This window comes from Odocoileus virginianus, chromosome 26 (assembly GCF_023699985.2).
Source record: "Odocoileus virginianus isolate 20LAN1187 ecotype Illinois chromosome 26, Ovbor_1.2, whole genome shotgun sequence".
Classification (NCBI taxonomy): Eukaryota; Metazoa; Chordata; class Mammalia; order Artiodactyla; family Cervidae; genus Odocoileus; species Odocoileus virginianus.
The window spans coordinates 31030464-31044578 of record NC_069699.1 but is presented as its reverse complement, the minus strand read 5'-3'; the positions used below and the strand labels follow the sequence as shown (position 1 = coordinate 31044578).

The window sequence follows — 14115 nt, the reverse complement described above, 5'->3', positions numbered from 1 at the left end:
GAGAGACCAACTAATAACATGAGAATATGTCTATCATGTAATATTGAACTAATTTTTTAAAAAGCCATCAAAAGGAAGAACATTCTAGTTATAACCTTATAAAGAAGATAGGCATAGATAATGCTAGAAGAAAATATAACAAACTGTAACAGCAGTTCTGTTACAGATATAAAGTTGGGGCAATTTTTTTCACTTTATTTTATACTTTGAGTAGGAAAGGTAAATTTATAAAAGTGAAAAATGATCAATTTTGTAAATGTAAAGAAAACTTTCAAAAAGCATAAAGTGAAGGGATTTAAATGGGTAAGGAAATCACCTTAACTGAAATGTGAAAACTAAATCAAAATGTTCTCAAGGTTTATTCACTTAATCCATAGGTATAAAGCTGCTATGTCTCAAAAGTCATTTATGACACATTTCAAAGTTTCTCATAATCAAATACTTCCCTTAGGAAACATATAAGTGCAAATTACAAAAAGTTTTTGTTTTTTATTTTACTTTATAGTAGGAGTTCCTAAATGTCCTTTCTTAGAAAGATAAAATGGAGGGTCTCTAGCAAATAATTCTGAAGAGCTATCCTAATTATCTAAAACTTTATAAAAGCAATTCACATTATTCAGAGCAATATGGTCTATAAGTTGCAGTGAACACTGAATTACTGAATACTGAACCATTGCTCCTAGGGGAAATATAGGGTTAGGTTCCTGAGAGCCTTTGGTCACATTTTTGTCACCCTATCAATATATAACCTTGTTTTTTGTGTAATTGTGGCCAACAGCATTGTAAATCATGGCTCAAAAAACTTTATCTAAGATGTATTTTCTCTATAAGGCAGGTCACACTAGACAGTACTTTAGCACTACATGTGGGTCCATTTTAAACAGCACAATCACACACCAAATAGGATAAAAACATGAAAAATGGGGCACTAAATACATTATGAAAATGACACTTGTTTACTGTAGGAGCACTGAAATAAGAAAGGAAAATGCTGCCTTGTTTGACATTCACTGAGAACAGTGTACCACATAACTAAAATTTTTCCAGTTCTATGTACTTTTGCAAGCAACTGTTAAAGCACTGAGTATTGATTATAGGATCACAAATAAAGTTTAGCACATAGGCAAATTTGCATATATTGAACCTGCAAATAGTATGATCAACTGTACTAAGAATCCTGGTTGAAAAAAATGCATATTAGGTTACAATGAAATTCCTTCAATACTTTGAAAAACATTACTTGAAAATAACTAAACTAGAGAACTATGCCATTTTAATCACAACATTCATCTTAAGTCACATTTGGAGGGGTTTTGAGTACCATGCTTCCACTTACAAAAAACAGTTGTAATGCACCTTAATATGGTGATTCACGAAGCAACAAATTTAAAAAGTTTTACTAAAAGTTTTATGAAACACTAAGTAAATAACAGCCAAAAAAAAAAAAAAAACATGCATTAAGTGGTCTCACTTCATATTATTTCAGGAGGACATACATATAATGAAATAATAAAAATTTACATAGACCAATTCAAAGACATAAGACAGCATGGAAAAAAAAGTGTGGCAAGATATATAAAAGAGCCCATTTCTTTGATTTTCAAAACCACACTCATGCCTGTATTTTAAATATGAAAAAGAGTGACATCACAATGGAGAACTGGGCAAAATACATTAATAGGCAGATCATAACAAAAGTGATAAAAATGCTCAATAAAAGAAAAATAATTTAAAATGTTACTTCTCATGACAGTAAAGAGTCACAGTAACAATGGCCAGGATGCAAGAAAACTTATTTGATGAAAACCCTCTATGTTCCTTCAACTAATACTGAGATAATTTGGCACTAAATGTGAAAAACTTAACCTCTGCATTCATCTTTACCCTCATACTTCTATAAGTTCATCTTATGTAAATAAATCTGACCTGTTTCTGAAGTTATGAATATAAGGGGGTTCACAGCAGCATTATATTAAGTTGGAAACACCCTGACTACCAAACAGAGGACTGGTTAAGTAAACATATATCTATACAAGTGTATACTGTTTAGCCACTGAAAATGTTGAGTACTGTACTAAGACAGGCAAAAGGCACATAAAAAGTGAAAAGATTATATAATAGTCAGTTATATTATCGAAAAGTTTTGTCAAAAATGCTATATCATTCAGCAACACTTACATATATAAAATTTAGTGTATTTCTGTACTTTTCTGTTTTATGTTTCCCTAATTCAATAATTAGGGGGAAAGGCACACACATAGAAATCCACTCCAAGTCAAGCCAATTTCTTCAGCAAGCCCACGTGGACATGCTACTCATTTAGGAAGTAGACAATGAGACAGTAACTCCTAATTCTCTGGCAGTAGGGGCAGGGTGGAGGGGCACGGCATGGCAGGAAGAAGAAAGAGGATTCAGTGTCTTCAGTCTCCTGAACCCATTGGGGCTCATCCCACCAGACCACAGTCGCAGAGCAGAGGAACCAGAGGTATTCACAATTTTTAACCTTGTTCTCCAGAATAATTTTACTCAGTTCACTCTCCATATCCAGTGGTTTCCTCTACCAGGCAATTTGGACTCTAAATGTGACAGTCACTGAGTAGTGTCTAACTCTCTGCGACCCCATGGACTATAACCCGTCAGGTTCCTCTCTGTCTCTACAACTTTTCAGGCAAGAATACGGGAGTGGGTAGCCATTCTCTTCTCCAGGGGATCTGCCTGACCAGGGGTCAAACCCGGGTCTTCGGCACTGCAGACAGATTCTCTACTGTCTGAGCCAATAGGGGAGCCCTGGACTCTAAACCAACACCTCAAACATAACACAGTAAAACCTCCAGATGCCTTGATCGCTCAACCATCCTAACGTTATTCTTAAGATTCAGAGATGCCTGACACTAATCTCAGCCATTATTTGTTCAACTTGTTAGGGTATACACTATTTTCTAATTGCTGAGGTCAACTGCTTCCTCTCTCAATGCAATAAAATTAAGAATAAAACAATTTCTAACATTTAATAAGTAGATATTATTTCCAACCTATATGATATTACAACTTGATTAGTGGTCCATTTCTCTTTAACAGTCTACAAAGGCCTCTCCATATAGGATTCATAATAAATTATTGAGCATGCTGAGATTAATCACAAAATTTACTAAAATATCCCAAAATATGTTAAATTCTTTAAATCACTTACAATGAAACCAAGTCAGGTATGTTAAAATCTGAATGTTGAGAAGTGGAGCAAAGGGTACAAATCTTATTTTTTTATTTATTTCTGACAGTATGTCAGCAAGGAGCATGAAAACAGATTTAGAGTGTTATATTACAGATGCTTTGAAAATGTGGTAGCTATCAGACACACTGATCATGTGTTAGATTCAGAAACAACTGTCTTTGCCAGGACTTGGCTCTTACTGGGAAGTATTGGCAGGTTAAGTTGGGCATGGAGAGCCAGACAGTCTTCGAAATTTGGGTCAAATGGCCATTGGGAAAAGAAAAGCAAATGTCAGCATTTATGAATTCACGGCAGTAGGAAAATCCCTGCGAGGAGAAATGAGCACAGGGAGGACGGTTTTCCATGCTCCAATGTAAGCATAGTGGTTACGTAAAACAAGGGGCGAAACCAAATGACAGGTTGTAGATTGAGAAGCACAAAGCCATTTTTACTCTCTTCTGACTAGGCTATCAGAGGTGATCACCATAAAGAATGGCTGCTTCTCAACTCTATATGAAAGTAAAATTAGTTTTCAAACTGGTCTGTAAGAATAGAAATGCACAGGAATCATTTCAAAAAATAATGCTCATGTTTAAAAAGTATTGGACCTTATATCTGAAAACAAATCCCTAAAAGAATTCTATTAATTCTAAAAAGAAATATTCCCTTGCAGATAAGGCATTTCAGCAAATACATGTGGTATATGATAAAATGAGTTTTGTTTCATGCCTTTGATATAAGCATGTATTTAACGGAAAAAGAGGATTTTGTTTTGCTTTTAAATAAACTCTAATTGTATGACAATTAACAATATATGAGGCATTTAGTATGTTATTAATTTCAAAATATACTTATTACAACTCATGGCATTTGCACAAACCCCTTATCAAAAGTACAGCACGCAGTTTTACGTCCTCGGCCTCAAATTCTAAAGACTTTTCAAGTACTTACCACAGAGTTAAACCAGCCGGCCTTTCCTCAAATTTAAAACAAATTGTATTTTGTGGTTCTCCCAAAATATGAATTTAATCCTCCCTTTATTAAACTGTGTTTCCTTGGCTGTCTGGAGGGAGAATCACTGCACACTACTGAAACTGCTTACACATTTCATCAATTTCAAAACAACCCAGGCAGTAACACTGGTATCAATGAACTGCTTCAGACAGCTCCCATTTCTGCAGACAACCATTTATTCCCCACTGTTTCAATAATTCTAAATCTAAGCCTTTAAATGATAATCAAAATAAACACTCAAGAAAAAAGCACACAAACTAAAGTTTTCATTATGCTTTAGAAAGGTTTGCCAAGTACTTTACATGTATCTTAAATGATAATAAAACAATGCATTGGGGTATTATTTTCAGGTCTACTTTATTCATGAGGTGACAGAAATTGAAAGAGTATATTCACATCACTAATAAACACATGAAAAGGTGTTCATCCTGATTAGTTATGAGGGAACGGCATTAAACGACAATAAATACTACCACATGTCTACCAGAATAACAAAAATATTCGTGAGGGTGTGGAAAAACTGGGCTTCCTACACATGCCTATCAAAATGTAAATTGGCATATTTAGAAAACTGTTTGGTAGTATCACTCAAACTGAGTATATACATTACCCTATTGCCCACAAATTCTATATCCAAGCATATACACCACAAAAATATGCTCCAAATGGCATGTATGGTTATATTCATAGCAACATTATTCATAGTAGTAAAAAATGAGAATCACACAAATGTCTATCAATAGAAGATAACATACAAAAGCTCTTGTCAAGTTATACAATAGAATACTACACAGCAATAAGGTTAAGTGAACTGCTGCTACATAAAATATGGTTGAATCTGATAAAAAGTCAAATGAAAGATGACAAATACAAAAGTATATACATCGTATGATTCCACTTGTATTATGCTCAAAACCAGGCAATACAAATCTTTGATAGTAGAAGTTAGGAGAGTATTAGCTTTGGGAAGAAAGCAGGGTTGAGGGAGATAGTGCAGAGGCATAAAGCAACGCTGGGACGGTGACTGTCCTAGGGCATTCAAACTGCTGTGACCAACTACCACAGACTGGGTAGTTGGTGGTAAAAAGCATTCATTTCTCCCTTCTGGAAGCTGGCAAGTCCAAGATCAACTCACCAGCACATTCAGTGGCTGCTAATTAGTACACAGGTGGCCATCTTCCAGCAATGTCCTCACACCGTGGAAGGGGTGAGAGAGCTCTCTGGGAATCTCTTTCATAAGGGCACTAATCCCACCCATGAAGGGTCTATTCTCATGATATAATTACAGCTCAAAGGCCTCACCTCTTCACACCATCACACTGAGGGGTAGGATTTTAACATATAAATTATGAGAAAACATACTCAATCCATAACACTGGGAATGTCCTATATCTTGATGTGATCAGAGGATCCACAAATATGTTCACTTTGTCATAATTCATTGAACTATATACTTACAATTTGTACAGTGTTCTTTATGAAAGCTATATTTTAATAAAAGTTTATTAAAATTTTTAGATAGTACTGTCACATGAAATCATTGCCCTTTAAATGGGAAATATATGTATCTCAATTCATACAATGAAGTAACTCTCTGAGGTAATAATAAGTACTATTACTATCTCCATTTTATAAAATAGGAAACCAAGACACATAAAAGTTACATGACACGCCCAAGGTGCCACAGTCAACACATGTTAAAGACAGAATTGGAACCCAGGCTGCTTGGCACCTGAGCCCCACTAAGAATCTCTTCCAAGTATTTGGTACTTACATAGCACATTTCCTTCCTAAAAGGCTTTGAAAATTGGACTCTACTTTGGACCTAAACCAGGAAGCACAGTCAAATCAAGAGAACGGACTTCTCAAGTCATAAGCTACTGCTTTTCAAAATCAGGCCTCCAGAGGGCAATAGACTGGCTTAACCTTGGACAACAGAGCAGTTACTGTTGAGATTCATATCAACCATCTTTTCCTTTAATTCATTTATGCAACATGTTCTACATACTCCACATGATGTTGTACTCATTTTCTATACCTTTGGAATTCTAAGTTCAAAATTAAAAACAAAAGTCAAAAGCACAACTCAGGAAAATAAAAACATAATGCTAACATTCTTGATAGTAGTACTTCTCCTTTCAATGTGCTCAAATTCTTTATAGATAGACTGGCACAGAATCCTACTTCTACTTTCTAAAACAATTTTACTCCCTATGATTTTAAGAACACCTGTGTTTAGAATCTTATAAGTTAAAATGATGAGGGTGAGATCATATCTATTCCACCACCAGCAGAACAAACTCTATTACCTTTCTCTCATCTCAAGCCCAGCTGGAAAATAAGAGAATTATAAAATATTTAATGATACTTTTCATGGGAATCCAGTTTAGAAAGTGTGCTATCTTGGAAAAATTCTTGTTTTAAATAGTTTGGCACAGGAACTTCACTCTACATATACTACAAACAAAAAAGGGACACATTAGTTATAAAGGTACTTGTGTTAGGTCCCAATGAAAAACAGCATAAAAGTCAAGCGAAATAAATGTTAAGTCTCAGCTCCATGGCAGACATCATGAGTAGAAATACATGTCAATGCATAATATTTTTCTTGAATGAGCATGTTTATTACTTGATCAATAGAATTAGCTTGTACACATAACACACAAACAGTTGCTACTATCACTTGATTTAAGTTCAACAACAATGGGCCTTCTGTTATTTTTAGTTTCAGTGTATTCAACTGACTAATCCTTATATCTAACAAGAAAATCAATACCTTTGAAATAATTAGCTTTGGGCTCTGGGGAATCTCGAGTTCTGAGCAACCGGATGGGGTTCTACTTGAAATAATTACTGCCAGAATTACAACCAGTTTCCTTGCAAGATCCAATCAATTCATCTATATTATTTTTTAGCCTCAGTTCCCTGAAATCTGTGAAACAACGCCAGGATTGAAAATACCCATTACATTTCTATGCTTTTTAACTGACTTTGAAATTTCAAGATTTGGAAAATGTACTGTGAGATGAGCCAAGCATTCATTTTCCTGATATAGCATGAGAAAAATAAAATAACTCCCACATACCTTTATCTACCCAAGATGACAGCCAATCTCAAAAAAGTTTAAATACTCCCAGCACTTGAAAATAGGAAGAGTCAACATTTTTTAAGAGATTGTTTAAAAAAAAAAAAGACTTTCCAAGTGATTTTCATTCCCTTCCTGTACTTTAAGAAAATTAAAATTCAGGATCAGCCACTAAGAAAAGATTCTCTAAAGAAAATGCAATATGATTGTCCTGGTAGATCTAATCCTTCCTGGCTCTCTTTAAAGCTCAGCACTGAATTTCAGTCAACACTAAACGTGCAGTATTTTATTACAGTTGCTTGTCCTCTGGGTATTTTGTGGTTCAAGCAGTTGAAAGAGCTGTGTATTATGTACATGGTATTTACAGATTTCAATTGCTTTGAAAATCTCTGGGATAAAAATGATTCTTCCCTTAGAAAGGAGTAGAAAAGAGGGATAAATGAATTCATAAATGATTAGGGAGCCTCTGATAATGTCCCTACTTAACCAATGAAAACAAGCCGCTTCTGTTAACAGAAAAATCACCTGTGGACAATTCATGGCTGAGTGACTCTGGACTTCAGTCACTTTGCTATTTCTGAACAGCAATGCAGAAATGAAGATAAGTTGCTGATAATGTTTAACCATTTTATGTGTGTGTGTGTTAATTATAAGAAAAAGATTTCGCAAAAATGTAAGGTTACCAACTAAGTCACAATGAAAACAGACAAGCATACCACCAACCTAAGACAAAACTGCATACACAGGAGGCCCAAAATGCCAGTCTACTTATGAATGGGAAGTTTCCATATTAAGTTCAGACAACATTTGAATACATATTTGAAAAATATTAGTCTTTCTATATAATGATATCTACCTAAATCTTATCATAGACAACTAAATGTCTACAATGGATGCAAATCATACTGGTCTTTAAACTGATTAAGTATTTACCCAATACCTACTATGCGCCTAGCATGACAGCTACATTATAGTTAAGAAGAAAAGATACCCATGGAATAACATTATATGTACCTAGAGCATATGATACAAGCTGTAACACATGTAATCATTAGAGATGAAAATTAAAAAGCATATAGAAGGATGTGAGGTCATCATTTTCCAGTAATACATAATATTATAACACTGTAATTTTCTTCTGTCTTAATCTTATAATACCTCAGCACCTTTGAGGAAGGAATCTGAGACTCAGTCCTCTCTAATTCATGTAAGCATAGAACTAATCACTTCATTGTTAAGTACACACAAAAAATATTTCATGCCAACCAATATTTCTTTATTTGCATGACACTGTTTAAAAAAATTTCCTTCCACTTCTCAGAACTTTGTAAGCACAGGCCCTGAATTAAGATCTTAGGGGTACTTATAAGCCTTTTACCCAGATGATTTAAGCCATCATGAATTCCAGTGTGATATAAGGCAGTATTTGTACCTGGGGCTTGAAAGTATTATACATGTGCTGGCTTATTAATCCTCAGCAGCAGGTACAAGGCAGATCGTTATGGTGAGAAATCATTACACCATGCAACCTCTCCTACAAAAAGAGAAGTTACCTTAGGATCGGCTGTGAGTAATTTGAATGCTTGATATACTTGAGACTCCTTTACACCACCACCAAGATCCAAGAAGTTGGCTGGCTTCCCACCATTCAGGAAAATGATGTCACAGGTAGCCATGGCGAGTCCAGCACCATTAACTATGAAATGCAAATGGTACACAAGACAGGATAAATACAGCAACGTCAAAGGGTACATAAACTTTGGTCCTTCTCCACACTACTAAAAGAGAAACCTGACATTAATAAGCCAGTTTCCAGCCTACTTGACATTCTATTCAACCAGATAAATTCATAGACCTCAAAAATAAAGAAACAGAAAATGAACAAAGAATAAACAAAAAATACCCAGGAATAGGGAGAAGGATTTATTGAGAAGTTAAATCAATCTGGGAAAGACAAAGAAGCGAAGAGCTTCATTCAGTAAGCAATAAATTTGGACTATTAGTAGAGGGAAGAGTTTTAGGTTCTAGACAGTATAAAGTTTAAGAGATTTGGGAGAGAGGGAAAAGGCTATAAAAAGTTGCCAGAGCCTATGAATTACATCTTTTTTAATATTCTTTAAGATATTTGAGTAAAGAATGTGATTTTTTCCCATTTTTTGCTTGCTGTGAATATGTTCCTTTGAATGTGGCATCCCTCGGGGGACTGAACCACAGGGGTTCCAACGTCAATAGGACTGAAACACTTTTTTACACTCAGTGCAACTGTGCATGTTTATGTGTTCTCTGGAGAAACGAAGAAAACAAATGAACAAATGACAGCATCAAAACAATATTCCTAACCCTTGTTACTATTTCAAATTAATGTAAGAAATGTTCGCTAACAACCTGATCATTAAAACTAGAACTAAAATAAGCCAACATCCTAGAAAGCTTTCTTTAAAAAAAAAAAAAAAAACAAGTTTTAACATCAAAATTCTTATTTTCCAGAGCTAAGTTTTATTGATCAATTGCACTTCTTTTGCTTCCTATGTCTAATTATAGGAAATTATTTTCCTTAGTTAGACAGTCCTTCCCACAAAAAAAAAAAAAAAAAAAAAAACAACCTCCTGAACATTATAGAAACTCTTCAGGTAAAGTACCTTTCACGTTTTCTGACTCTGTATTTCTCAGATAATACCTATGAACTGTAACTAAGCAAGCCTGGGACAACTAATATAAAAATAATTTATGTATGATGTTAAAACAATGTGAAATGTGTTAATCCTATCTTTTGAGACTGCCACCTTGGCCAAATCATGCATACTCCTACAGAGGCTACAAAGAATATGTGTTTAATTTGCTCTAAACACACCATTAAATCTTTCCCCTTTCTAAATGCCTACAAATATTGAAAGCATATTAGCTTATCAAGATAAGAATGATGTGAGTGATCTAGTACATAAGAGTTTTTGCTCCTATATAAAGAAAGAGCTTTTGGTATCACTTGTAATTGGATGTCATTTTCTATTGTATGAACAGCAAACTACTAGATGAGGTCTGTTCAGTTCTGAATATAATGATACTGTTGGTTTAATGAGCTACAAATCTTTTTTATTTTAATTCCATTAAGATTAAGACCTCTGTTTCAAGTGCAATGAATTGGTTCCACCAGAAACACAGAAGCATATAAATCTCAGTATTATATGCTGTGGACAATAACAGAAATTGTATTGCCTCTTTACACCCATTCTTATCTCTGCCAATAAGCCAATATCACAAATTTAGATGACTATGATAAAATCAACTGTCTTATTAATAAGCTGACATAAGGGAGTAAACATTTGATCATTTGGTTTTCACAGAAACTCAAACTTTAGTATAATGATTAAAGCATGCATTCTCTTCAACTTCCTCTAAGAAAGCAATATATTTTAAATAAAATTTCGGCAAAGGTTCTGACTTTTACTAGTCAAAGTTTAACTGAGATGCTTTAAAATACTGGTCCTGAACTGGGGTGACTGCTTACCAGAAGGTAATGTCTGGAGACATTTTTGATTGTCACAACTGGTGACAATGCAGCAAAGGAAAGAGCCTGACAGCAAAGAATTCTCCCACCCAAAATGTCCATAGGGCAAGAAGTGAGAAACCCTGCTTTAAACCAGTGACCACAGGCCAAAATGAACTTTTGAAAGAAATTTTGCGGTTTTTTTTAAGAGTTTTTGGCTACACAAATCTCATATGTTCACTTGCAATTGGGAAATAACATTTTAGAAACCAGGGGTCTCTATAAACTCTGCAAAAATTCACAAATTATTATTTTGATATAATGCTTTCTTACCAAAACAGGCAATGTTCCCGTCCAGTCCTATGTATTTTAGATCATATCTGGCAGCTTCATTTTCAATGGGCTCATTCTCTGATTTGTCATCCATAGCAAATATATCCTTTTGTCGGAATTCTGCATTGTCATCAAAATTTATCTTGGCATCAAAACAGACAACTAATAAAGGAAACACAAACATACATAAATATCTCCTGAGGATCTATAAATTATTGGGTTGGCCAAAAAGTTCATTCAAGTTTTTCCGTCAGATGTAACAGAAAGGCTCAAATGAACTTTTTGGCCAATCCAATGAGTTCTCCAGGCTGAAAAATACAGGAGAAATAAAATCGAATACTGTCATTTTTTCTCAAGCTTCAGACAGGAGATGCTATTAAGGCTTTATCTTTAAACTTAAAAGCTACAAAGACAAATATGACATGATCCCTGTTTTCAAGGGACTTATATTCTAATAAAAAGCATAATAATTTTTATCTGTTGGTTTCTATGAAATGACAATATAAGTTGCCATCACTCTTTAAAAGCTACATACTGGAATAGCTAAATATAGCTGTGATTTGCAATTTTTATTACAGTTCCTGTTTTAAGTAGTTAACCTTTCCTGTCAATGCAAAGAGAGATTACACAATCATGCTTAATATTGCTGTCCTCCTATAGCCTTCTTCTGATGTTGCAAAATGAAGTTTTTATTTAGTCACTATGCTCACTAATATGTCTAGAAGATTTAGTGGAAAGAATACCAAGTCAGAATCATTAGATTTTTTAACTTATTTGATCCTTAACTAACTCTGTAACTTTCATAAAAATAACCTACTTTCTTGCTGGACCTCAGTTTTCTTATTTGAAAAGTGGAAAAAGACACTCCCCAGACTGCTGATATACTTACTCTGGGGTCTGCTGAAAGTACACCATGATCTTGATGTGAGCAGGACCATCTTATGATTCTTGTGATTCAAGCTACAAAACATTTAGCGACCAAGACTGGTCTGTTACAATGGAAGGCTGCCAGGCATTATTAGCACCACCGTCTCCACCCGCTGGTGCCGGCAGGAATCTCTAACTCTCCTACTGGCGAGGAGCCCGAGACACAGTGAAACTTACTCAGTGACAGGAATGGACCACAGATAGTTTTCCTTGACTTGTAGATCTTCCACATGTGCAATCAGGGAGCTAATGCGGTGGGGAGTAATGGAATTCTGGTGTCTTGGATCTGATCTCTTTATTACATCCTTTAGAGCAGAAATTATTGTCTAGGATGATACTCCATAATAATCTTCTACTTCACTTGGGATATCAACAGGCAGGGATCTATGACCATGAATTTAGATATTATTCATTCTCCACCAGCATTGCTCATAGGCACCTAAGTCTTTTCAGCAAAACAATCACCTATATGCATTTCACTGGAAAGTAATGACCATGGTTTGTTAATACCACCTGCTTCTTATGAAAAGAAAATATTATTACCTTGTAGGATCCTGGAGTTAAAGACCCCAGAGAGAGGGTTGTTTTTTTAAGTCTCTTTACCATAGTAAGTGACGATTTTGGTACAAATCCGTGCAGAACTGGCATATTAACATCGAAGAATTCTCAGCATAAATAAAAGTCCAAACCACAAAGTACTTAAGGTAGCAGTGACTGACAAGGGACAATCTTATATGTAATTTAATGTCTGCCTGAGTCCTTTGTCTTCCCACAAAATGTCCAACCACTTTACCCACATACTATGAATATACAGAGCAAATGAGTAATTACTTTCCAGAAATCTTTTTTTTTTAATTTTTTTTTCCATTTATTTTTATTAGTTGGAGGCTAATTACTTTACATCATTACAGTAGTTTTTGTTATACGTTGAAATGAATTAGCCATGGATTTACATGTATTCCCCATCCCAGTCCCCCCTCCCACCTCCCTCTCCACCCGATCCCTCTGGGTCTTCCCAGTGCACCAGGCCCGAGCACTTGTCTCATGTACCCAACCTGGGCTGGTTATCTGTTTCACCCTAGATAATATACATGTTTCAATGCTGTTCTCTTGAAACATCCCACCCTCGCCTTCTCCCAGAGTCCACAAGTCTGTTCTATACATCTGAGTCTCTTTTTCTGTTTTGCATATAGGGTTATCATTACCATCTTTCTAAATTCCATATATATGTGTTAGTATACTGTAATGGTCTTTATCTTTCTGGCTTACTTCGCTCTGTATAATGGGCTCCAGTTTCATCCATCTCATTAGAACTGATTCAAATGAATTCTTTTTAATGGCTGAGTAATATTCCATGGTGTATATGTACCACAGCTTCCTCATCCATTCATCTGCTGATGGGCATCTGGGTTGCTTCCATGTCCTGGCTATTATAAACAGTGCTGCGATGAACACTGGGGTGCACATATCTCTTTCAGATCTGGTTTCCTCAGTGTGTATGCCCAGAAGTGGGATTGCTGGGTCATATGGCAGTTCTATTTCCAGCTTTTTAAGAAATCTCCACACTGTTTTCCATAGTGGCTGTACTAATTTGCATTCCCACCAACAGTGTAAGAGGGTTCCCTTTTCTCCACACCCTCCACAGCATTTATTGCTTGTAGACTTTTGGATAGCAGCCATCCTGACTGGCGTGTAATGGTACCTCATTGTGGTTTTGATTTGCATTTCTCTGATAATGAGTGATGTTGAGCATCTTTTCATGTGTTTGTTAGCCATCTGTATGTCTTCCTTGGAGAAATGTCTGTTGAGTTCTTTGGCCCATTTTTTGATTGGGTCATTTATTTTTCTGGAGTTGAGCTGGAGGAGTTGCTTGTATAGTTTTGAGATTAATCCTTTGTCTGTTGCTTCATTTGCTATTATTTTCTCCCAATCTGAGGGCTGTCTTTTCACCTTGCTTATAGTTTCCTTTGTTGTGCAAAAGCTTTTAAGTTTCATTAGGTCCCATTTGTTTATTTTTGCTTTTATTTCTGAAATTCTGGGATGTGGGTCATAGAGGATCCT

At 35.3% G+C, this 14115-nt stretch overlaps 1 protein-coding gene across 1 annotated transcript in view; it reads right to left on the bottom strand.

The window, feature by feature from the left end:
- SUCLG2 (succinate-CoA ligase GDP-forming subunit beta) overlaps window positions 1-14115 on the bottom strand; it is a 263040-nt gene that overhangs the window by 90028 nt on the left and 158897 nt on the right. The window contains exons 8-9 of the mRNA XM_020890178.2: window positions 11128-11289; window positions 8864-9006 (exon numbers count right to left, since the gene is read on the bottom strand). Coding sequence (XP_020745837.1) covers window positions 8864-9006; window positions 11128-11289 — 305 coding nt within the window. The remainder of the gene's footprint in view (window positions 1-8863; window positions 9007-11127; window positions 11290-14115) is intronic.